General features: G+C 50.8%; 1 protein-coding gene across 1 annotated transcript; it reads left to right on the forward strand.

Annotated features, from left to right (window-relative positions):
* LOC119104419 (lysosomal alpha-mannosidase-like) lies at nucleotides 1-25,126 on the forward strand. Its single transcript, XM_037228116.1, has 23 exons — nucleotides 1-314; nucleotides 1,708-1,810; nucleotides 2,518-2,599; nucleotides 2,977-3,162; nucleotides 3,603-3,684; nucleotides 3,888-4,011; nucleotides 6,543-6,667; nucleotides 11,157-11,290; nucleotides 12,588-12,699; nucleotides 12,958-13,065; nucleotides 16,101-16,215; nucleotides 17,292-17,382; nucleotides 17,985-18,160; nucleotides 18,552-18,675; nucleotides 18,952-19,108; nucleotides 20,073-20,201; nucleotides 20,594-20,733; nucleotides 21,178-21,275; nucleotides 21,603-21,775; nucleotides 22,250-22,489; nucleotides 22,825-22,971; nucleotides 24,193-24,375; nucleotides 24,709-25,126. The coding sequence occupies exons 1-23, from the start codon at nucleotides 243-245 to the stop codon at nucleotides 24,763-24,765; spliced, it is 2,958 nt and encodes a 985-aa protein (XP_037084011.1). The 5' UTR covers nucleotides 1-242; the 3' UTR covers nucleotides 24,766-25,126.
* Nucleotides 25,127-26,330: the final 1,204 nt, after the last annotated feature.

The following is a 26,330-nucleotide window of genomic DNA, read 5'->3' on the forward strand; positions in this document are numbered from 1 at the left end:
ACGGGGCCGCTCAGAGCCGCGCATCACGCTCAGAGGACTACAGTCCTCTGAGGACGGCAGTCCGAGGACTGCGTGTGACTGGGGACAGGACGGCGAGCGTGGCACGTGGTCTCAGGGTCAGGGCGTCAGGTGTGTCACGTGGTCTCAGGGTCAGGGCGTCAGGTGTGACACGTGACCTGAGCACGGCACGTCGTGCGTGACACGTGACCTGTGGCTGCTGGCGTCACGACCAGGAAGTGAAGATGTGGCTGATGATGCTGGCGATGGCGGTGGTCGTCCTGGGCGCTCCCAGAGAGCAGATCTGCGGATATGACGTGAGTTCCCGTGGCGCTTCGCTCCACGCGCGTGAAGCGGGGCGTGGGAATACTGGTGAACGCCGAAATGCCCCACAGGTCCGGGTTTTACGAAGTTGGTGCAACTACTTTTCGGCTGTGTAACACCGAGAACGATAGCGCAATTTCCAATGACCTAACAACTCTGTATGGCGGGGTGTAGACTCCGATTCAGTCCGGGCCTCAGCCACGCCCCCGACTTTGTGAAGACAGTGGGCCAAAGCCGGGGAGAAACCCGCTTGTTGGCGGATTTTTTTTGTAGGTTTCTCCATTTTCACTGCTTAGCTCCTCCAGCTAATTTTGCAAAATTTTGCAACTCCTGTGTGATGATTCTGCGACTGGCTCTAAGACCTAACATCAAAGGGATGTTCCACATTTGAAGATATTAAAGCAAGCATCAGATTTGATGAATCAAGCTCACTTATTACTACTGGTATTCCATTAAGCGAAAAAGACTGCTCTAGCCCACATAATTTCTCTATTTTCTGAGTAGCCTCCTCAATATGTCATCGTACCTTGTACAACATTGACTGAGAGCCTATTGACGGCCGATGCATCTGGAAACTGCGCCCACGAACGTCAGACATGAACGACTGGACAATTATATTTGTCATGGTCCTGATCGCCGCAGGGCTTATGAAATAGCAGGATTTTAATGACGTCATTATGGCGTCATGGATGCCTGGGTAACCTTGAAATTGTCTCCCCGAAATAGTCTATACATCTTCGCGGGCGTGTAGCTCAGAAACTAGAAAAGTTTAGGTCTTAAGAAGGGCAGGGCTGTAAACTGCACTGAATGACCTTTAAGACGACCATTTCAGTTCAAAATCCCATGCAAATGTGTAACGCTTCTTTTAAACGGTTTACAACGAACTATCAGCCTATGTCATTTCTCCAACGCACACCCGCTGGGCCATTTTTTTGCGTGGTTAAGTTCGTGGTTCAGACAGACCTGCCACAAAGAACGTGCCCACGAGCACCGGCTTCTTCGATCCAAGCTCGTATAAATCGCGCAACTTAATGTAAGTCTCATTATGGGTGAGTCGTGCGTACGCACTCTTAAAATTTGTAAGCAAGACGCCATCGCGGAAGCTCCTTCTGTGTCCATTTCGGTCATGCATGCCCATTCTGTCTATATGCGATCGCGGAAGCTGCTTCTGTATCCACCCCCGGTCATACACACCCACTCCGTCTGTACACCATCGTTGAAGCTCCTTTTGTGTCCATCCTAGTCATACATACCCACGCGCGTTCCATATCTGCGTACCGTGCGGAAACCGAAGTGGCCTTCGGTTATCGCTCTGTCATTTCTCAGAAATGTCCGACGGGTAAGCCGGACATGTTGAACGTGTACCCTCACTCTGTCATGTTTCAGAAATGTCCGACGGGTAAGCCGGACATGTTGAACGTACACCTGGTGCCACACACTCACGACGACGTGGGCTGGCTGAAGACCGTCGACCAGTACTTCTACGGAGGTGAAGGGCGATGAGGGACTGGGCTGGAGGCATACCGGCCACGGGTGTCTGTCGGCAGAGGTGGTGGGCTCGAAGGCGGTCTCGCAGTGTTTGTCGGCAGAGGTGGCGGGTCTAAGGTAGCGGACTTAGCCTCCCTCTCAAAGCGCGTTTTTCAACGAGTGTAGCACTCTTTATTTCGCAGAACAGCGGTTATAATCTTCATTTTTGCACCATCTATCAAATGGACGTTGTTTGTGTAGAATGCTAGTTATGCAGTTGCGCAGTGTCCCGGCAGCAAAAAAAAAATTGGGCCTTTACCAAAATTGCCGCGGGGGGGGGGGCAGGATCCTCATGAAAGAATACAAAGCAAAACCCGTTGATGAGACGGTCCTGAGCCAAGAACTCGCTGAGTGTCACAATGATCGGATGTCTCTGATTAGACGGCTCGACGATATGTGCGTCTATATTTCGTGTCCACTGTGCGTGTGTATGTTGCGTCCATTATGTGCCTGTATGCTGCGTCCACTGTGTGCCACTGTCACTTCCACTGTGCCTCTATATTTCGTCTTTTTCTCATCTGCGCATTGAATCAGGTGTTCATCTGTGTCTTGTGTCGTTTTGTGCCTGTAATTCATGAGCATGCTTCTAGATGTGCGTGTGCTCGATAGACCATATGTTATGTTTCACCTTAGTGTTTCGTCCAGCGCAACTTTGTTCTCCTTTTTCAGCCAAGAATGACATACAACGGGCCGGCGTCCAGTACATCTTGGACTCCGTCATTGACGAACTGGTCAAGGATTCTTCAAGACGGTGAGAGCAATCCTCCAAAGCCTCGTTGTGCACAAACATCATGACAATTTGTTCGCCTGATCGGAACAAGACACCTTATCAGTTTATTGGATCCAAAAAACGCCTCTCCGCCAGAAACCCACAAAATGTTAGATGAAGTTTGTATGCTGATGGGCAGCTGTCTAAAGAAAAAAAACTTTGCTGGAGGCCTCCCCTGACGTTCGCATGCTGATTCGCCAACCCAAAAACTTTCTACGTAATTTTTGGGGCAGCTGTCTAAAAAAGTTGCTGAAAGCCTCCCCCTGACGTCGTTGGGATGCTGATACGCCAACCCGAAAACTTTCTACGTAATTTTTGAGAGCTGAGTGTGTTTATTGACCCACGTCAATGGTGCTCAGTTTCATATACGTGGAGACGGCGTTCTTCTGGCGCTGGTACCTGCAGCAGGACGAGCAGACAATCGCCACTGTGGAGAACCTCGTCAACGAGGGACGGCTCGAGTTTATCGGCGGCGGCTGGAGCATGAACGACGAGGCCTGCGTCCACTACAACGCCGTCATCGACCAAATGTCGCTCGGCATGAGGTGAGAACATTTGTCGCTCGGGGTGAGGTGAGAACAGTTGCTGCTCTGGCTGGATTAAGAACGCAGGTCTCCCAATACGAGGTGATAACACATGCCGCTCGGCAGATGAGTTCTGAAGGTCGTGCTGTTCGAGGAGAGGTGATATCAAGGGCCCCTCGGGATTAGACGATGACGCAAGCCGCTCGGAATGAGGAAATATCGCTACCAGGTGGCAGAAAGACAGCCTGGGCGTGCTTCAGAACACGATTATGACACGGATTCCGTAAGGAACTCCTGCTAGAGAACAAAGTGCAACCACTTAAATAAGTCAAAGCCACTCAAACAGTGTCTAGTCAAACCAGTCACAACCAGCTAGTGTCCCGTTGTGACCTGTGCCTGGTCCTGGACACCACGTACCATTTCAGTCCTTGTGGTGTCGCTGCGACCTGACCTGGTTCCAGGACATTGTCTGACCACTTCGGTACCTGCGGCATCCCCCGGGTGGCGTGGCAGATCGATCCCTTCGGCCACACCAAGGAGCAGGTCAGTGGAAGCATGTGAGGGGGCCAAGAACAGAACGAGGCCGGCGCTGCTAACCCTGCACGACCAAATTTTGGCCAACTGCCTAGTCCATCAGAAACTCGTCAACAGAACAAGCAAGTGCCAAAGCTGTTTTCGATGCACTGTGTGGCCAAACACCTTGCTTGATGACACACACTTCATGACATGTGTGCACTCCGCCACAGGCCAACCTGTTCGCCCAGATGGGCTTCGACGGCCTGTTCTTCGCCCGGATTGACTACGACGACCGAAAAAGGCGGATCAACGACACCGACATGGAGATGGTGTGGCAGGCGGACCACAACCAAGGTCAGCTCTCACGGTGCGGACCGTGACCAAGGTCAGCCGGCCGGGTGTCGGTGAGGTCAGCGGGAAGCGTTGTCATCGTCAATGGGGCTTTACGACACATTCAGCGGCGGAGGCTGTATGATATCGCCCGCTTCTCACCCTGGCAGGAAGAGTGAGCACCGCGGGGAATCGAAGCCCGTACCTCTGGTTTCTCAGACGCACAATGTCATGTGGAATCGTGGTCAGAGCCATCGTGTGTGTAGGATATCTCGGTTGTTTCTGAGAACCCCGTACCTCTGGTTTCTCAGACGCACAATGTCATGTGGAATCGTGGTCAGAGCCATCGTGTGTGTAGGATATCTCGGTTGTTTCTGAGAACCCCGTACCTCTGGTTTCTCAGACGCACAATGTCATGTGGAATCGTGGTCAGAGCCATCGTGTGTGTAGGATATCTCGGTTGTGTCTGAGAACCCCGTACCTCTGGTTTCTCAGACGCACAATGTCATGTGGAATCGTGGTCAGAGCCATCGTGTGTGTAGGATATCTCGGTTGTGTCTGAGAACCCCGTACCTCTGGTTTCTCAGACGCACAATGTCATGTGGAATCGTGGTCAGAGCCATCGTGTGTGTAGGATATCTCGGTTGTGTCTGAGAACCCCGTACCTCTGGTTTCTCAGACGCACAATGTCATGTGGAATCGTGGTCAGAGCCATCGTGTGTGTAGGACATTCCGTTGTTTCTTAGGTTAAAGTGCCTTATGCAGTGGTGTCGGACACCTTAATGTACAGTGACATGAAGTCACTGAAGGATGATAAAAAGTGAGCAATGCATTGACATCAGTTGCTGTGATACCAAAAATTTTGATAGATGACAATGATTTGGTGATATTTGTAACATATTCCTCATCTCCAACATGAAAGCCATCCATTTTCATTTTGTTCCAATGACGTATGCTAGCAAGAATCGGTTATCCGTAGCGTATGTTCTATTTATTTTGTTCCGTGTCAGCTCATTGCTTGTTCGAGACACGTATTGGCTCTCTGCTTAAAATATGTCTTTTCCGATTCAGCTATGGTATCAGTGACTAACTGATATTAAAAGACTAGGCGTGTTATTTCCACCGCAAAATTAAATTAATTGGTCATCAAAACCTATGAAATGCATTTAAGGTGGAAAATTGCACAATATTGTAAAAATAAATCAAAAGCCTGTAGAACAAATATACCCAAACCGATGGGGCAATATTTGACCAACCAAAGCGCCAGTGTCTGGTTTAAAAGTACGGATAAGCTCATTAAGTAAGACCAGTGGTGAATGACTCATGCATGAGCCGCGACTGTGGCGCCATGCGCTGAACAGGTAAGTATGACTGTAAATGCGATTGTCACGCCTCTTTATGGGTATGTGTCTGTCCGTTCACATATGTCTGTCGCTTCTCTCCTGCACCTGTCTTTCTCTTTCCTCCCTTGTCACTTCGTCTTCATTTTTGTCATTTCTTGCATTGCCCACGCTATGGCAGCGTTGCAGCAGGGGTTGACCAGCGATGGTATTACCACAGTGTTTTGGCGCGAACAGGGCCAGTGGTCAGCCAAACAACCACCGATCCGCCCGAAGCGAACAGGGCCAGCGGCCAGCTTAACAACCACCGATCCGCCCGAAGCGAACAGGGCCAGCGGTCAGCTGTACAGCCACCGATCCGCCCGAAGCGAACAGGGCCAGCGGCCAGCTTAACAACCACCGATCCGCCCGAAGCGAACAGGGCCAGCGGTCAGCTGTACAGCCACCGATCCGCCCGAAGCGAACAGGGCCAGCGGCCAGCTTAACAACCACCGATCCGCCCGAAGCGAACAGGGCCAGTGGTCAGCTGTACAACCACCGATCCGCCCGAAACGAACAGGGCCAGCGGTCAGCTTAACAACCACCGATCCGCCCGAAGCGAACAGGGCCAGCGGTCAGCTGTACAGCCACCGATCCGCCCGAAGCAAACAGAGCCAGCGGTCAGCTTAACAACCACCGATCCGCCCGAAGCGAACAGAGTCAGCGGTCAGCTTAACAACCACCGATCCGCCCGAAGGGAACAGGACCAGCGGTCAGCTTAACAACCACCGATCCGCCCGAAGGGAACAGGACCAGCGGTCAGCTTAACAACCACCGATCCGCCCGAAGCGAACAGGGGCAGCGGCCATGCGCATTACTGGATCACGTTCCACGCCAGTCACGCGCTTACCGCGTTTCCATGGAAACGGAGTGACACCGGTGGCGGAACAGAACGAAGCATTGGTAAGAAATGCTGACCCAGGCATGCATCTCAACGCAAGACGAGACATCTCAAGGAACACAGTCTATCAGCATGCGGCTGGTGTGCGGACCCTTTGACCGAGCAGGACGTGAGCTGGCTGGACCCTCTCCCTGCCTGGACCTGACGTGACCGAGCAGTACCCCTCTCCGTGTGCCGAGTTCTTTGGCGTCCTTCAAGGGCGTCGCCTGGTGTCGCTGGGCGTCGCCCCGAGCCTGATTGGGGCTGTCTCTTCCAACCCGAAGGTGCTGGGGGAGACCTCTTCACTGGCGTCCTGTACCGCCACTATTCTCCGCCCCCTGGACACTGCTACGACGTGAACTGCAACGATCCGCCCATCATGGACGACTCGCGGCTCCGGGATTACAATGTCGAGGACAAGGTATTTCGTGCAGGCTGAAGCGCATTCCCCGACGTTGGGTAGCAGCGACGTGGTCATCAGCGTGGGGTTCTCCGGGAAGGCTTCGGTTGCGTTTGCTTGGCTGAGACGATAGGATCATTTGCCTAAGGCAGCTTTAAAAGATGTTTTAAAGCAGGTTCGGCAGCGCAAATGTCTCGCCGAAAATTGACCATGATTTAAGGAAATGTTCCGCATTTGAAATTATGAATATGTTCATTTATAGCCATTGGTATGCTTGAAATGGAAAAGACTGCTGCAGACAGCGCAATTATATATTTAGTACATATGCTGCTCATTACGTCACTGCTTGATTGGATCGTGGAACGTGTGCATGACATCGAAGCGTTTCCAAACCAGTCGCGCGAAATTACCACCCTAGCACTCACAGGTAATACTTCAATCTCCTGAGGGTTGGCCGTGGCGTTAACGGAGGTATTTGCTGAACTAAGTATGGTTATGTGGTCTTGCTTTGGTCATTTTTCGTGTTGGCCTGGCATATTTATCAGTGAATTTAAGATGAGCGTTGTGTTCATATGCTCAGTTATGGCACGCTATTTAAGTCATTCCATCACAAGTCTTATTTCCGTAATGACTAGCAATCATATCCGACTTTTTATAGAACGTACCACAAAGCATGATTCGTGATGGAAACTTGCGCAGTTTGCTCAACATTGATTTGAAGCCAATGAACGACGACCACCAAAATGGGTCTGCCCATCTTCACTCATTCTTCATTCCTTTTAAGTGAGTGCTCCACGTTTGTGTGGGGGTTGGATGCTTGACCCGCGAGTTTTAGAGTTGCGTGGCGTATCGCTAAGGAACTAGAAGCAGACAGAAATATGCGATGACGTTACGAACCCTATTTTCAACTTGTTCTAGCGAAAATAGGGTGCAGACAATAATCTTTAGGAAAAGTGCATCAAAAATATATATGCCCATATTTTTCTAAAATATTGATCAATATAACATTTGAAGTCCACTAGGTACATATGGTGGCTTAATTTGACCTTTGACCTCATTTTCTGAAGAAAAACGTAGTCCTTTTGAGTTTCTTTAAACCGATATGCAATTGAAAGTCATTGAATTGTATGAACTAACGAAACATATCGATTGCATCTCATCTAGTTCGGTTGTGAATTTAATATAAACATTGACGGATCGCACACAGCGGCACAGCATGGGTCGACCGGCCGGCACTGCATGACCGATCACGATCGGCTCACTCTGCTGAGAACTGTGACCTTGACCTTGAGACCATTCATTTAAATACCAACACCAGTTATCAAAGTCTCAAAACTTCGACATCCTTCCGGAACTGTAGGACAGTGTCTGACAAGTGCGTATTAATCGACCTTACGTACCTGTCGTCCCTCAAGAGTCGTGTAGATGATAAAGTGTTGCGCTCAGAGTGCTCACAGCGCATCGATAACCATGGTATGAAGTTAAGCTGGAGCTCAACGTGAGAAGAAACGAACAAATGGTCTGAAGCTGCGTTATTTCTTTTTTCGAATCTGGCCTGGAGCCGGAGCAAGGTCGCCTTTTGTGCCGGCCCAGCACGCCTGGAATCGGACACATGAAATTCAATCCAGCACGCATCTAATTCGACGCCGGCTCCGAATAAACGAGGCCGAGCCCAGGAGAGGGTCAGTGAGTGAATAGTCTCATTGTCGCGGGATCGCAGAAATGAAGACCTGCAGTTTTGCTGCCTTCAGCAAGTGCCTCCAGGGAATGCTGAATGAAAAAATCGATTGAAATTGTGAAAGAAAAACTGAAAAAGACGTTTGCGCGTGTGATGATATTACGGTTAGTGCGGTGCCAGCCATTCGTCATCATCACTAGAAAAATTTGTTAACTTCCTAAGTCTTTGAAGCTATGCCATTGTTGTGTCAAAATGGGGACATCTGTAGAGCCGCTGGACTTCAAGCACAAAACAACGAGCACTAGCTCGCGCAAAATCACCGACAGTTTTCAAGACTACTCGTCTCTAAAGGCTCTGGTAAAAATTGGGGATAGATCGCCCGCGGCTTACTGGAAAAACGCAATCACCCGTGTCTATGCAAGCATGTGGACACATCTCACTGCGAATAAAAATGCATTTTGTTGTGTAACCCATGTAGCTTAACCTTACCGTTCCATTTTCATCCGTGAGCGTACGTCGTAGGTATGTGACAGAGGATCAAATCCGCGGGACGTAGCAACGCTTGGCACGTTGCGTCAAAAACGTCCGAACGCTGAAAGAAACGCACAGCTCCTGTCGTATTAACAACCATGGGTGACACGTATTGGTTGCAGTTACACCAATGATCATAGCTGCTCTGATCATATCTGATCACATCCGAAAGAAGACCCGTGACAGGTGAATGCAGCGCCAAACATTCATTTAAGGAATTAGTGATCTAAGCCTACGTTGCGGTACAAACAACGAAAGGCGTTTATCTGCTGGTTTTGTGTTTTTCGCATAACTTGGCGTGAATAGATGATCAGTGACAGAACCTGCTAAAAACGATGACTTTGGATTTGATGATACCTGGCTGCATACTGGCCGCTGTCATAAGGTGTTAGTTTTAATCTCCGTGCGCGTGACCCGGGATGGATGACAGCTACTCGAGGTCGACAAAATGCATTTTTCATTTGCCGATTTTCCTGAGTTCCGGTTGGTTTAAAGGTCGCGGTCGCAGTGAACCGATCGCGCCCGGTCACCCGATATACCAGCCGGTACCGGTCACCGATACACCGGCCGGTACTGGTCACCGATATACCGGCCGGTACTGGTCACCGATATACCGGCCGGAACCGGTCGCCAATATACCGGCCGGTACTGGTCACCGATATTCCGGCCGGTACCGGTCACCGATATACCGGCCGGTACTGGTCACCGATATACCGGCCGGTACTGGTCACCGATATACCGGCCGGTCGGCTCATGACGAGCTACCGTGCGTGATTGGCCCATGGTCAACTTCGATTTGACACCAGAGGTTCAGGAAAACATTCCGTGACATCTTCAGGAGTGTTGTGGGTGACGCAATACCCAGCCCCACTCGGACAGACCGTGGCGCCGAAAGCTAGACCGTGGCGCTGAAGGCCCCGCTCGGACAGACAGATGTGCCGACGGTCCCGCTCGGACACGCAGAGGTGCCGACGGCACCGCTCGGACAGACCGAGGTGCCGACGGTCCCGCTCGGACAGACAGAGGTGCCGACGGCCCCGCTCGGACAGACAGAGGTGCCAACGGCCCCGCTCGGACGGACAGAGGTGCCGACGGCCCCGCTCGGACAGACAGAGGTGCCAACGGGTCCGCTCGGACAGACTGAGGTGCCGACGGGCCCGCTCGGACGGACAGAGGTGCCGACGGCCCCGCTCGGACAGACAGGGGTGCCGACGGCCCCGCTCGGTGCCGACGGCCCAGCTCGGACAGACCGAGGTGCCGACGGCCCCGCTCGGACAGACAGAGGTGCCGACGGCCCCGCTCGGACACACAGGGGTGCCGACGGCCCCGCTCGGTGCCGACGGCCCCGCTCGGACAGACAGAGGTGCCGACGGCCCCGCTCGGACAGACCGAGGTGCCGACGGCCCCGCTCGGACAGACAGAGGTGCCGACGGCCCCGCTCGGACAGAGAGAGGCGCCGACGGCCCCGCTCGGACAGACCGAGGTGCCGACGGCCCCGCTCGGACAGACAGAGGTGCCGACGGCCCCGCTCGGACAGAGAGAGGTGCCGACGGCCCCGCTTGGACAGACAGAGGTGCCGACGGTCCCGCTCGGACAGAGAGAGGTGCCGACGGCCCCGCTCGGACAGACAGAGGTGCCGACGGCCCCGCTCGGACAGACAGAGGTGCCGACGGCCCCGCTCGGACAGACAGAGGTGCCGACGGCCCCGCTCGGACAGAGAGAGGCGCCGACGCGCACCCAGAGACAAGCCAGACCTGCCAACCCTGGCGTGATGCAGTGCAAGACGAGCAATGACCAGCGAAGTTTTTTCCTGTCCTGCCGCCGGACAATTTTCCTCAGAAAACGGCCATTCAAGTCTTTCTTGTAAGGTACAAGGTTGGAGCAAATGTTGGCACATTCGCTGCAGCACAGCCGAGTGCAACGATGGCCGCAGCAGCCACTTTGTCTCAATCAAATTTCGAGCTACGACCAAGTTTGGCTTGAAAGTCTGTAAATGACGTATGAATGCGACGTATGCAGGAGATATTTACTAAACAGAGAAATTGCGTTGTCTAGAGCAGCTTTTCATCTGGATGCTTGCTTCATTACCTCCAAATGTGGAAAACTCCATTTAAACAGTGTTTTCGGTAAGCAAGGATCCCGCAGCGAACCATTGCGATATTGATTTTCTCGTTGCTGTATGCATTTTCCGAAAATAGTGCTTTAATCTCTACAGTACGTGTTACGGTGCGGATATGAGGCAAGTGCTTGCAACTCTTTTTGCTTGAAATGGCTTAGGATATCGATACTATGCATCTGCAGGTGAACAACTTCATCGACTTCGCGAAGAACAAATCGAAGGCCTACCGAAGTGGTCATATCATGATGACCATGGGCGACGATTTCAACTACCAAGACGCCAATATGTGGTTCAAAAATATGGACAAGTTCATCAAGTAAGTAGGCTTGTGCATGCCTACCTGCAAAGGAATCATTCCGCCTTTGAACCAAAGCGTTTGACCAGAGCATTTCAGCACAGAAACAACAGCAAAGTAGTTTGTGAGGCATGCGGGAGCAAACTACATCTATGGATGATAAACGGTAATTCCGTGCATAATTTGCAACCGCCTCTTGTTATGTTCAGCCTGTGTCCGTAACATTCAAGGCTTATAGCGTATGAAGGAAGATGGCGATAAAACATATCGCAGATACTGAACTCTCAGAGCAGTATTGGGAGGCAGGCCATGAAACCTCACCAGTGGGCTCCGTGTCTCCATTCAGCTCTGTCTGCCATTTTCTGTGCAGTTGTTTGTGCAGTTGTTTGACAAAGGCCAACTGTTCCTTGGTGTCGTTTGCGCTTTGGTGGACCCAAACCCCGAAAGCATTGTTTTGTGACGTGGTCCCTCCTACACATGTGAGTTGACTAATTGTCCTCCCCATCTCTCCGTTGCTTATCTGTTTCTACGCATTTTTTATTCTTTCTCATAACATGGGAGTAATACGATTCCAGTCAAATCTATATATTCATATAGGAGGCAATTACAAAAAGAGAAGACAAATAACACATTGTGCAGCATTTCACGAGGTCATATAATAGATGCCCGTGTACTGACCACAAATGGGGATTTCGTCGCCTTTTTGCAAAAGCAAACGCGTACCTTCCTTTCGTGGGTACAAGGTGGCTGTTAAGTGGCGTTTACCAGTGTACAAATCCATCTTACCTCCAAGTTTACTAAACCATTTTGACCAGGACTTCCTCTTACCCTCGCCCTCGTTACGCCATGTCTTCTGCCCGTGTTGTGCTGTTCAGCGTCCCCTTCAGTCGTGTTTGTTTTATATCGATGTCCCCTCAAGTGAATTGACTAGTCATGCAGGCTGCAGGTACAAAATAAAACATCTTTTCAGATGTACAGTTCTTATTTTTCACTTGCTGATGGCCGAAACTCTGACTAAAACTAAGCAGCCTCCTTGCGAATGTGTAGCGAATTAATGTCAGCACTCAACCCTAACTCTAATAACGGCATGATCATTTTCCTCTTCTGCGTCCTACAGTCGTCTCCGTTTATGATAATTGGCGAAGTTAACACCACATTGATTCATTAGCGTAAGGCCTTGCCCCGGTTTGTCCTGTCCGCGGCCTGGGCATTGCAACATGCCGTAAACGTTCATATATCGTTGGCATAGCTGCACATAAATCTTAACGACTAGTTCTGACACCCATCCTTTTGTAAGCAACGCCCTGGGATTATTCAGGTACGTCAACGCGCGTCAAAGCGACGGTGAGACAGTGAACCTGATGTACTCCACGCCCTCCTGCTACCTGAAGGCTCTGCACGACAGTGGACTCGTCTGGCCCACCTTTCAGGTCAGATTACTGTCGTCCAATTCAAGTCGATCATCTCTGGCACGAGGTCAGGTCGGGTTTTTGACCCGGAGCCAGTCCAGTAAGCCCGTTGTCGTAGTAGGCATGACACTTAAACTTCAACTCTGCTGTCCGAAAGCCTTTCTTAAAGTATCGTAGACCGAAAAGCGAATACAAGAGGACAATGCATGCAACGTTGATTGATACATTGAACCATAAGTCGAGATAGTTTTATCGCGCGCTTCGATTTCTTCATGCCAGGACGACTTCATGCCGTATGCCAGTGATCCGTGGGCTTACTGGAGTGGCTACTTCACCTCACGGCCCGCGCAGAAGGGCTACATCCGCAAGTCCAACAACTTCCTCCAGGTACAGTGGTGGTAAAGTGTATGGATTCTCGAATAAATTAAGCATTTTCAGGCTTTTGACAATATACGAACAGAAACCAAAATCAGTTTTCAATGGAAGCATTTAGTTGAAAATGGTGTAGACGCGTTTGTACGCTCGTGCTCAAGATTGGCCGGCCCATCATCCTATAGCTGGCCTGAAGACAATCACACGGTTTTTGTGTGGTCCAGGATATGTCCACTGCCGTATCGCCCATGATAACGCCCATCAGCGCACCTTACCAAAAGGCATGTCAACTTGTACATGATTCGGGTACACGTGATGGTCGCCGTTCAAATGGCACATCGGGGCAAGCATGACTTGTGGCTGTGATCCTTTGAGCCGATAGCCCATATCGCGTGGATTTCGATCCAAAGCAAGCCATCCTTTCCAGATAAGACTTCGCGGGAAAAGGGGCGCAGTCAGAGCCTTGGCAAAGGGGGAGCAGAGGGTTGGCAAGAGGCTCCCTGATAGTGAAAGGATGAACGCGGAGGGAATCGAACTCCGTACCTGTGGTTTCACGGACGCGCAGTGGTTAACGCTGGGGCGTACACCACCACGCCATCGGCGCCCGGCGTGCAGGCTCAAACCTTTTGATGATATTTGTTTCACTAGTCGATTCCGCAGAATAATGAACGGTACCAGGGAAACATGGGATGGCCCTGTGCGCTTTGAGTTCATCTCGACACGCTGTTCTCAACACTAGTGGTAATTCTTTTCTTTCAGGTAAAGGCTCGGCGCTGAAGGGCCATCCTGCTCATCCACAGTGCATTTTCTTGCCGTCATTCTGGTGACACGGGGAGGCATCCCCTGGCCGATCCGGAGACCCTTAGAGGGATACGTCATATCACCTTGGTCCGCTCCCTGACGCGGAGGACCTTCTGACCCGCGCAGTTGGCCCCATATCGACGCAGGAACCCTCACTGACGCAACAACATCCTTGCTCTCCGCATGTGGTTAAATAATTGGTGCATAGACACCAGTTACCAGATTAACGTGCCCATGCTGGATTAGGGCTGGAGAGCCCACCGTTGGATACTGGGGCCCTGACTGGCACAGGACTCTTCTATTACCTCAACGTGAACAGTCGTCATAAGTCCTTATATTTCCTTCAACTGTCAGAGCGTCCCCACCAACGCAAGAGAACCCCTGGCATTTGGGCTCACGTCCCGTCCCCGCTGAGCAAATCTTCCCTTGACGGATTCGAGGCTCCTTGTCGATACAGAGTGCCCTGTTAGGCACTGCGGACCACTGAACGATAACGAGCCCGAACAATATCAATCACGGACGCGGCCTTTTTCCTGCTTGGGAAATGGACACCCAGACACAAGTTCCCGACCAGTGTAAATCCCTGACCCCGGCTTCATAGCTGGTCGGGAAGCAGGTCCTCAGGCCCATACCGACGGCGCGCCGCCGGTGTGGTACCCCGGTACCTGACCGATGCGTAGGCTGGTATCAACTTACGGGCTCCCCGATCGGTGCAGAATGCCCTCTGACCGTTATTTGAGGGTCTGTCTTCGCAGGTACGGGGCCCCTGAATAAGACTCAGACCGCCCGTTTATGCCCTTAGGCCCTCCAATCATGTCCTTGATCGTCGGACCCAGTGGGCCCTCTAGGTTCTTCAGGCCTCCTCGAACACTGGCTCTGGCCAACTTGGGGCACCTTGACAGCACAGGGTCCCTGTGGGTCCCAGCACAGGGCCGCCAACCGTGGGCCCCGAGCAATGCAAATCACTAACTCCGTATTTGTCCTGCTTGGGAAATGGGCCTTTACGACCGTGCCGCCACGGAACCGACTGTGCGCTACTGGTGGTGTCTGACCGAAATATAGGCCCTCATGGACTCAGTGGACCTCTAATCAGCGCACAGGACCTTCTGGCTGGCATTGGAGTGCCGGGCCCTGCAAGCTGGGGGCCATGAGTGGGACCTCCAGCTGGCCTTTTGGGCCCTTTGGGCCGTCTAATCGGGCCGTTAATTGAAAGGTTGCGAGGGGCCCTTCGGGCTCCCCGGAACCTGGGAGAGGGGAACACGTACCCCCCCCCCCCCCCTGTGCCCCCCTCCCTGCGCAACTGCGCAGTAATGACGTCACACGGCCCCACAAAGCCCGCCCACTGGCGCCTCTGCCAGCCGGCCGCGCGCCACACCCACCACGAAGTTTTTGATGTCCATGTCGTAGAGACTCCTGGCGAGCAGTTCGCACGCCTCGCGCTGCGTCCAGCGGCCGGCCGACTGGACCAAGACCCAGCGCGCGTGGCGTCAACCGATCGTGCACCAGTGCGGTATCGTTCGGAGCTGGACTCGGACGGTTGGACGGAGTCTGTCTAATCGATGCGTCTGTGTCATCCGTGTGTGATCGTGCTCTAGATCGTGCTCCAGTTCGGAGCTGGACTCGGACGGTCGGACAGAGTCTATCTTATCAATACCACTGTGTCATCCGTGTGTGTTCGTGCTCCAGATCGTGCTCCAGTTCGGAGCTGGACTCGGACGGTCGGACGGAGTCTGTCTTATCAATACGTCTGTGTCATCCGTGTGTGTTCGTGCTCCAGATTGTGCTCCAGTGCGGTATCGCTCGGAGCTGGACTCGGACGGTCGGACGGAGTCTGTCTAATCAATACCACTGTGTCATCCGTGTGTGTTCGTGCTCCAGATCGTGCTCCAGTTCGGAGCTGGACTCGGACGGCCGGACGGAGTCTGTCTAATCAATGCGTCTGTGTCATCCGTGTGTGATCGTGCTCCAGATCGTGCTCCAGTGCGGTATCGCTCTGAGCTGGACTCGGACGGTCGGACGGAGTCTGTCTAATCAATACCACTGTGTCATCCGTGTGTGTTCGTGCTCCAGATCGTGCTCCAGTTCGGAGCTGGACTCGGACGGTCGGACGGAGTCTATCTAATCAATACCACTGTGTCATCCGTGTGTGTTCGTGCTCCAGATCGTGCTCCAGTTCGGAGCTGGACTCGGACGGTCGGACGGAGTCTATCTAATCAATTCCACTGTGTCATCCGTGTCTGTTGACTCAGGTCTGCAAGCAGCTTTCGGCGATGTTCCAAACGGAGGACACCACGGCGAAACCCAGCCGCGTAGACCTGCTGCGGAACGCCATGGGAATCAACCAGCACCACGACGCCGTTACAGGTGACGCTGCTGTTACCGGTCCGGACAGGCTATCCTATACATGGCCGATGCCGGTGGCTATGCAAGCGTACGTTATTTGGTTGATTATATATATATATATATATATATATATATATATATATATATATACATATATATGCAGATATATGTATATATGCAAAATACCTGTTAAATATATGAACATGGCCGTACGGAATAACTGTCATTATCCTGCATTGGGCTGCTGCAAACCTGAGTTTTCGGTTGGAGTTGATTTCACTCTCAATGAAGACGTTTACCGAGCACAAGATGCGCTAAGTCGGTACCGGAACTAATCTGGACACGATTGTAGCCCTTATTGTCGCCCTTCCATCACAAGATACGCCATGCGTGAACCGCCCCTCGTGGGGTGTCAATCGAACGCACAGACATCCGGTCACTGTTCTCACGGACAGCTCACTCTCCTCCCGCGGTACATACCATCACTTCCTTGCGGGATGGCTTCACACGGACTTCCGCGCGCTCCGTCCATTTACCAGGCGCCCGGTCCCCCCGCCCCGGCAGAGTTCCAAGAGGAGCGGAAGGTCTGTCGAACCGCGACCGGAGCGTGCTCGAGAGGAGGCCATCGCTTGATTACACTGGTAATTTTTGACGGCAATCAGCAGATCGCTGCGACACAGCTTTAGCAGTCCCCCTGAACGCTCGAAAGGATCACTCAGTGACAAAGAAGAACAACTTGTTGTGGCGCATTTCTCCATCACAAGTCAAGGTGTGTTAATGTCCGTCCTGAGACCAAAGCTCGTGGAAGTGGTGACAGCGAAAATGCGGATCCATTCAGACTGGCCACTGCTGGATTCAGCTGGGTCACGCTCTCTTGACATGTCACCATTGCGTGGTGGGGGTGGTGGCGGTCTCTGCCTATCATAGTCAACCTCGTAATAATTATCGACATCATCACCATCATTCCTTCATCATTCCTTCACCATTGCTTCTTCCCGAGGAAACTGGTTTTGAACTTCGCTGCATGACAGGGTAGAGGAGGGCTTAACTTGTTCATGGTCATAATGTTGACGAAGGCGGTCGTGATGATGTTGCAGGCACTGAGAAGCAACACGTCGCAGATGACTATGTCCAGCGATTGAGCGAGGCCACGGAGTCCTGCCGGGGGGCCGTCAACGACGCTCTGGTGTGAGTTACTTCATTGCAATCGGACTCAGGAGAGTGCAGTTCTCAAGCATTCACACCATAGGTCATATCTATACACTTGGAAGGCAAAAACACCAGCGCCCATGCTTTGTATTAGGAACCCTATTATGTCTTGCCCACTTCATGCTATACGCTGCTGACAGGAACTATGAAAGGATCATCTTGCAAATGACGTGCAGTTAACGTTTCCAGTGAATGACCCACGCATTATATTTTGGATGGCGAGCGAAAACCCCACTGTGCCATTGCATACCAGTTTTCAGACGTGTTTTTGTTTCCATTTACAGCCGCACGGGGCTGCCTGTTTGTTTTATTTACATCCGCGCGGGGCTGCCTGTTTACTCCAGTTACAGCCGCGCGGTGCTGCCTGTTTGTTTTATTCACATCCGCGCGGGGCTGCCTGTTTACTCCAGTTACAGCCGCGCGGGGCTGCCTGTTTGTTTTATTTACAGCCGCGCGGTGCTGCCTGTTTGTTTTATTTACAGCCGCGCGGTGCTGCCTGTTCGTTTTATTTACAGCCGGGTGGTGCTGCTTGCTTGTTTTATTTACAGCCGCGCGGGGCTGCCTGTTTGTTTTATTTACAGCCGGGCGGGCCTGCCGCCGCAGACGTTCTGCAATCAGCTGAACACGTCCACGTGTCACGTAACCGAGCGGAGCAGCAAGTTCGTGGCGTACGTGTACAACCCGCTGTCACGGAGCGTCAGCCCCTGGGTTCGAATCCCGGTGGCCGGACAGTCTGCCATCGTGGTGAACGAGCAAGGTCCGTGAGTCTGAGGCCGACAGGTGCAAACCATTTGGCACCAATGGCGGGGTGTTTCTCACTCGAAGGTGATGTAATACTTTCATGGGTTGAATGCCATGTTTATACTTTCTCAGCTTTTGAATGCAAAATTTTCTATCAGCTTGTCACGTAGCATAAATTATTGCGCCACTTTATCTGGTTCGCCGCTACATGCACTTAAGACAAATTTTCTTTCGGAACCATAGCTGACTGCACATGCCTGCCCTTGTCACATATACAATGAAAAATGGGTACATGTCATCACACAGATACCATATGAGCATCAGCTGCTACCAATGCGACCTCGCCGCATGCGGACATCTAGAGAATGGAGCTCAGGGCCTGATCCCGGAGCCGCGTGTTTTGGCAGGCGCGACCATTGACAGCGAGCTCATCCCCATTCCGGCCGAGGTCCAGGACCTCCCTGGCCGGGATTCGACAGCCAACGTTGAACTTGTGTTCCAGGCCTCTGCGCTACCGCCTCTCGGCTTCAAGTGAGTGTTGAGCGATCGGCTAGCTGTCCCCAGGCGTTTGTTCGAAATGCTGCAGATGACACGGGGTTGCTGATATTTACGTGCCGTTACCGGTCCATGGAAGACTTTTGGATGCATGAGATTACGAATGATATGGCTCATTTGTTGACGAGGGCTTGACGATACGCGGTTAATCCTGACAAGTGTGTTATTTTGGTGCTGTCACATCTGGGTCATCTCGATAACAAAACATGAACTGCTGAACAATGAAAACCAACACTAGCCGTCCTTCCTTAGGGCTTACTACGTTCGGGTGTTTTCGTATGGGACCGCCTCTCAGCACGCCTCAGAGCGTCCCGGTCTGCAAACGCTCTCAAATGGTCACGTGACACTCGACCTTGACCCCAAGACCCTCCGGCTCGGCAGGATGCGCGCTGGAAATGCTGATGTCAAGGTATGCTGGCTTTTAGAGGGAATATTCCACATTTGAAGATACTGAAACAAGCATCAGATATCATAAAATAAGGTCACTCACAGCTATTGATGTACCTTTAAGTAGAAAAGGATGCTCTGGACCACCCAATTTCTCTATTTAGTTAATATGCTCCTCCTTACGTCACTGTTTGGTTACGTCACTGTACCTTGCATGACATTGCTTGACAGCCAATTAACGGCTGTTATATCTGGAAATCGTGCTCACGAACGCCAGATGTGAACGAGGAGACAATGATATTTTCTTGGCCTTGATCACCTCATAGATAATTGAGTGACAGGATTTCAATGTCATGATGACATAGACACCTGGGTGACCTTGAAATAATCTCACTGAAATCGTCTGCACATCTTCGGTGGCGTGTAGCCCAGAAACTAGAGGGGTTTAGGTCTTAAGAAGGGCAAGGCTGCGCACTGCACCGAATGAACTTGAAGATGGCTATTTCAGTTCTACAAACGTAGAACACTCCCTTTAAGAGAAAGCAGGTGCATGCATGCGTTTAGTGATAACAGCTGCATTTATGAAATGTGGTTTAGAGATATACCACGTATTTGATATCATGCCAGTTACGGATGCTGGACACCTTTGATCGGCATGACGTTTTTCAACTTGATTTTAGGTCGAACATTGCCATGCCCACAAAATTTAAACGAATACTAATTCCTTTGGAGAAAATGCATGACGTAATGTCTTCTTTGTCCACCGTTTGATCAGCCAGCTCGAAGTATGTCCCAATAATTTGAGATGGTGGTTGTCAGTCGCATTTACTTAGCGAGGAATTGATTTCATTGCGATCCATGCCAAGACGTCCTTTTTAAATCTTAGTTAAAATGACAGATTTTGTTAGATGTTATACGCGTATACACACTTACGGTGGAGCGCTTTCAGTATGTTCACTCAAGACAAAGCATTTCTTTGATGACAGGTGGATCAGAACTTCATGTGGTACGAGGGGTATGGCAGCCCCAACAACACACCGTGGCAGCCGCAGCACAGACCCAGTGGGGCCTACGTCTTCCACCCGAAAGGAAGGGCTAAGCCAATGAAGGCAACGGTAAGCGAAGAGCTAAACGGGAATAACGAGCGAAATAAGCAACGTTGATTGGCGGTATGTGAAGCAGGCTATTCAGTTAGAAGCGAGGAAGCATGCCGGGAAATCGGGACTCGTTCGGGCGATCACAGCCGCGTCGTTGTTATTTTGAGTGTCGTACGTTTATCAACTGCATTAGCTGAGGCACATCGAAGTAATTATCAGCAACCCTGGCGTGAACGTAGTTGCTTTCAAGTCCACGTCTATACCAAAGCGCGTATTACAACATTTGGCCGCCCCATCGAAGTTTGTAGTTGCCATTCCCGACTTTGAAATAAAGGGTTGAACCAAATACGCAGTGCCCTCACCTCTAAAGTTAGCGTTGAACAGCTAGCACATCATCCGTTTGTTTTCAGTCAGTGGTGACGCTGGACGGAGCTCTGGTGAAGGAGTACCGACACACGTTCGACATGGACTGGGTCTCCCAGGTGACCCGGCTCTACAAGGACGAGCCCTTCGCTGAGGTCGAGTGGATGGTCGGGCCCATTCCCATCGAGTGAGTCGGCCGTGGGTGGCCAGCGGAGTGCCGTGCCGCGTGGGTGTCGTACTGGCGCGCTGATGTTATCGTGCCTTTGTGCGTGCATTTACGTGCATTGCATATGCATCTACGTATTTTACGTGTACGTTCAAACGGCATGTGGAAAGCTTCCCAGATTGAATTAGATTGCCCATGAGCTGCACGTCCCATCCATGAATAAGCCGTAGGTAATCAAACGTACAGCAGAGCGTAAAATATCACCTCGGCTTTTAGCAACGTCCACCACACATAGCACAGTGTTGTCCCCGTTTGTCATGACATTCCCGTCGCGCAGTGTCGTCCCCGCTTGTCATGACATTCCCGTCGCGCAGATTCCACTCAGGAGCATGTTGAAGCGCACAGCCACTAGATTTTCTTCTCAAAACGTGTTGCTATTTGGTGATATTTCTATTCCTTTGTCAGGGACGGCGTCGCCAAGGAGGTGATCAGCCGCTTCAGCAGCGCCATCAACTCTACCGGCACCTTCTACACAGACTCCAACGGACGCCAGATGATGAAGCGTAAGAGAAACCGGTGCTGTAGGCTGGTTACTTACAGTTATAACGCAATTTTAAGCATAGATCTCCAGTCTTGCCGGGGGCTCTGGGACGATGTGGTACAGCATGACAGACTTATTATTGGTTTGGTCCCACACGTGTCTCCCGGTAAAGGCTGTTAAGCTGGTTTTTACTTCTTAATGATTGTGTGAAACAGCTATAACATAATTATAGGTTATGGACAAACATGGGTTGGAAAGATTGACTGCATGTTGAGCCAGTTCTCGTCGTTACCCACTCCGTCTCCCCTAGTGGGGCCCGTACAGCATCGTTTCTTTTTCATTGACCCAGGTCGTCGTGACCACCGTGATGCGTGGACCCTGAATGTCACGGAGCCGGTGGCCGGAAACTACTTCCCGGTTAACTCACGGATCTTCATCAAAGACGCCGACAGCCAGCTGACCGTACTTACCGATCGGTCACAAGGTGGCAGCAGTCTCGCCAGTGGCCAGCTGGAACTGATGGTATGTGTCGGAATCTCGACGATCCTTGGACTTGTAGTGCACCCTGTATAGCGCGATGTATGGTTTGTTTCGACTAGCGATATGTGAGCCGAGCGCCGGGCTCCTGGTATTGGAGTGAGATGATAGACTCGGTCGGACCGATGTTGACGTGATATTTCACTCTAATGTCCGTGGAACGAATACAATTTTATGATATTTCACTATACCCACAGGTCCTGACGGGGTATTTTGTAAAATAATTGATGAAATGTCTTCACTTTGCATGGGCTTTGAAACCAACTCTATTGGATTCCAATTGTATGTGCTATAGACGCTGATGGCGTTATCAACGTGGTGTGCAATAAAGATGGTGAACAATATAAGTGGTATTACTCTCATATCTACCGCGAGTGGGAATGTACCGACTCTCGTCCATCTCCACATGTCATTCGGCATCGCCTTCCCCATCTTCACCACCATCGCCTGTTGCCTCAGCTGCACCGCCGCACGGTGCAGGACGACGCGTTCGGCGTGGGCGAGCCGCTGAACGAGACCGAGTTCGGCGTGGGTCTGGTGGTGCGCGGTCGTCACTGGGTGGTGGTCAGCGACCCGGCCGACGCCCCCAAGCTACATCGCGACCTCGCCGAACAGATGTTCATGGCGCCCCAGCTGAGCTTTGCTCCAGCGCCAATGATGACCATGATGCAGTGGCTCAGCAGTACCACTGTCAAACAGGTGCGACGGATGACCGGTCTTTCAACTTTGTTTTGGCATTTGCTAGTTGTCTGATCACTATCCCCACTGTTAAGAACCTCGTGACTTCCCCTACTCTCGTCATGTTTTCCAGATGCATGTTGAAAAGCATCTCGTGATTTCAGACCCCTTGCTGCTGAAAAGTGAAAGAGGCTCAAGCTCTTTAGAGGAATTTGCGCGTAGTCAGTGTGGTCGTTTCACTGGTCAGTGTGCGCAGGTGGGCCAATGTCCCCTGTGGTGTCCCAGTTCTGTGTGCCGCAGTTCACAGGCATGGCAGCCTGGTGTCTCCAGTTCAGTTCCAGCTCTGTGTGCTACAGTTCACAGGCATGCGGCCGCTGCCTGCCAACGTGCACCTGCTGACGCTGGAGATGTACAAGCCGAACCAGCTGCTGATCCGACTGGAGCATCAATTCCAGGCCGACGAGGATCCCGTGCTCAGCAAACCTGTCGACGTTAACCTCAAGGTCAGCTGGCTGTGTGCATGTCGTGATCCTTGTCATCATTTGTGACGTGCAAGGACAGGATAATTAGTTTGCATTAATGCACGTACACACAAAGTGACCTGTTGATGGATGTATTGCTGGGAGTTGTGGCTGTTTTCATTACAACTACCAACGCATGCAACTGTGATGTCAGCATCCGCACACTTAAAGGGAATGTCCCACGTTTAAATATCTTGGAGCAGACATCGAGCAGACAGACAGAGCAGATGATGAAATAAGCTATTGGTACCGGTTTTAGTGGAAAAGGCTGCTCTAGACAACCAAATTGCTCTATTTACTTAGTATTCCCAATGCGTCATTGCTTGATTACGTATTAGACCGTTTGTATGACGTTGAGGTGCTGCCAGACTGGCTGTGCGAATTCGCCACCCAAGCACTCACTTGCAGTACTTGGATTTCCCGAAAGGTGGCCGTGGCGGTGCGGGAGGTATTTCCTGAACCAAATATGGCTATATGCTCGTGTTTTTGCCCTCTCTCGTAGGGTTCTTGCATGTTTATCTGTGAGTGTAAGGTGCTTACTTTTATTCGCAGACTTCGTTATGGGCTTTTCTTATGTCATTTGATTACAAGTACTGTTTCTGTTATACCTTATACCCACCTCCAGCTCCTTGTATAAGGTACCACAAAACTGTTCACCAAAGAAAATCACGCGATTCGTGGCTGAAACTTACGCAGCCTGCACAGCATTGATTCGGAGCCAAATGACGGCCGTTATTATGGAAATCGTGTCCATGAACGCCAGTTATGAACGACTCGACGGAGATATTCTTGTTGACATTGAACGCCGAATGGCCACTGAAATGGCGGCATTTGAATGACGTTTGTATGGCGATATACATGCCGGAATGATCTTGAAATAGTTTCCACGAAGTAGACTGCGTATCTTCGCGGGTGTGTAGCTTAGAAAATAGAGGTTTTAGGTCTTAAGAGAGACAGGGCTCTGATCTGCACCAAATGGTCTTCAGGATGGCTATTTCGGTTTAAAACCCTAGGTGGTGTAAAACCCAAAACACTTGTCGAACACTCCCTTTAACTGCAGGCTGGCGCCATTGCAAAGTCCGAAAGGTGTGAATAAGAAAGCTGTCATGACCTTGAGGCTAATGCATTTAATTTACCGGGCACTTTCGCTCCCACTGCAGCAAGCCCACGTGTTCCGTTCAGATATATTATGGCCTGTGGCAGGATCTGTTCACCACCCTGAACGTGACGTCAGTGGAGGAGTTCGGCCTGTCGGCTGACAGGCCTCTGAAGGACATCAACCGCTTCCACTGGGATCACATGCGGTCCAACCGGCTGCCCACGAGCTTCCGAAGCCCTGCATCTTGGGCGGACCGCGGCAAAAACGGCGAAAACGACCTGCTCACGGTACGTTCAGAACGACTTGCTGACGTTGCGCGCAAACTGACCCGCCTAAAGTACGTCAAGAATGGCCTGCTGACGTTAGTGACCGGTGACCTCTTTTGGTGAGCCAATGGCGGATAATGGCTGGTCGGGCCAAAAGCCTCAGCTTGTTTTGCTCTCCAGACTCCTGATAAAGGCTCAACGTGTCACTTCAGATCATGCGTGGTAAACGATATGTCAAAAAATAAACACACTGAACACGTTTCATTTCAGATAAGCAGTCTTCTACATATTTTGTTTATGTGCATTTTTTATCTCTCCGGGTAAATGACATTCTTGATGCCATCGTTGTTGCAGGTGACGCTGAACCCAATGGAGATCCGCACGTTTGTGGCATCGTACCAGAGCCCGTGAACCCCGGTGAACCCCCTTGAGCCTGCGCTGATCCATTGAACCAGGCTTCTGAGTGACCTGAGAACAAGTCACCGCCTGATAAAAGGTCCTGAGCCGCCGTGGACCTGATGTTTGTGTTTGAATTGTCGCCTTTTGCAAGTCATAATTACAATTACAATTATAAACACACCGTTTAAAGCAATGTTCTGTGTTTCTGCAAGGCCGGGGACCTGCTGGTTGTGTTTGAACTGTCGCATTTTGCAAGTTATAAAGGGGATAACCGTAACCGTAACCGTTTAAAGCGATGTTCTGTGTTTCTGAAAGGCCGGGGACCTGCAGTTTGTGTTTTGTTGGGCTGCGGATGCAACTTGTAATAAGCATAGCCTTGTATATATATATATATATATATATATATATATATATATATATATATATATATAAACGTATACACGCTTTACGCACTGTTTCTGACAATGAAATCATGTGCCCTCTCGGAAAGTTTTCAAGAAAGCAGCCTCCAAATAAAGATTGTGCAACATTTTTGCATTTGTGCGTTTTGTATTAAGTACGTGGCGTCCATGTACCCACGTGTTTTGCTCTATCGCCTTATCGCTGTAATTCCTCCCCTCAGATGCTGCTCTGCAAGATATAGATAACAATATCTGTATTTTGCACTCGCGATGGTGGTTTAAGTAGACACATATTTCGCTTTGCTGTCATTTTTGCCGTGGGACCATATGTTTTGAAAATTTAGTGTACCTCTTGTGGTGTCAATAAATTCTGAAGGAAGCAGTCAAGTGCGCAAACATGGTATAATGCAAGTGCCTCAGCTTAAAACCAATTTGCGTCAGTTTACTTCAGTACATTTGTCTCAACTAAGCGTCTGGATGAGAGCAAGTGCTGACGCGACTTGGCAACATGGCGGCGAATGCAGTTAATTCACTGTGGCACGAGCTGCACATAGGGACGTCAAAACCATACGCACTTCAGTGCTCATCTTATTCATTTTTCTCAATGATTAGTGACAAATTTGTGCGTGATTATCTTGTTGCATCGACGTTTCTCATATTTCTAGCAAAGAGAAGCATTCCGGTTTGGTCATGGATGCCACTACGACACTTTCTCCGTCTCACTGATGAAGAGCTTTAAGATGTTCAGAGAACAAAAACAAAGGACGCGTTATGCCTCATTCAGCTGATGGCACTTTTGGCAAGAAGCTCAGTTCAATAGCGCTTCGGTCGTTGTGTGTGCGTTATGTTCTTGTCTGTATACTATTGAGATTCTCCAAAGATGTATCCTATTTGCGCTCCAGGCAGCAACTTACTTTTTCCCGTGATAACCCGAACACCCACCTGAACCAACTGGAATCAGACTCGAGTTGCCATCCTTGCATTCACTGAAAACGTGCTTTAAGGGGTAGAGTTTGAAGCTCCTCTCGAATTGATCACAGAAACGTCAGCAGACGTCTTATCTGGTTTTCTTTCGGGTCAGCGGCGGTCACTGAGCTGAAATGGCTTATGTCAACCGATTTTTTCCGACTGGTGTGGCACCGCCGCTCAAACCTGCGTGACCTAAAAGGACATCAA

Source organism: Pollicipes pollicipes, unplaced genomic scaffold (assembly GCF_011947565.3).
Source record: "Pollicipes pollicipes isolate AB1234 unplaced genomic scaffold, Ppol_2.1 Scaffold_6052;HRSCAF=7182_pilon_pilon_pilon, whole genome shotgun sequence".
Classification (NCBI taxonomy): Eukaryota; Metazoa; Arthropoda; class Thecostraca; order Pollicipedomorpha; family Pollicipedidae; genus Pollicipes; species Pollicipes pollicipes.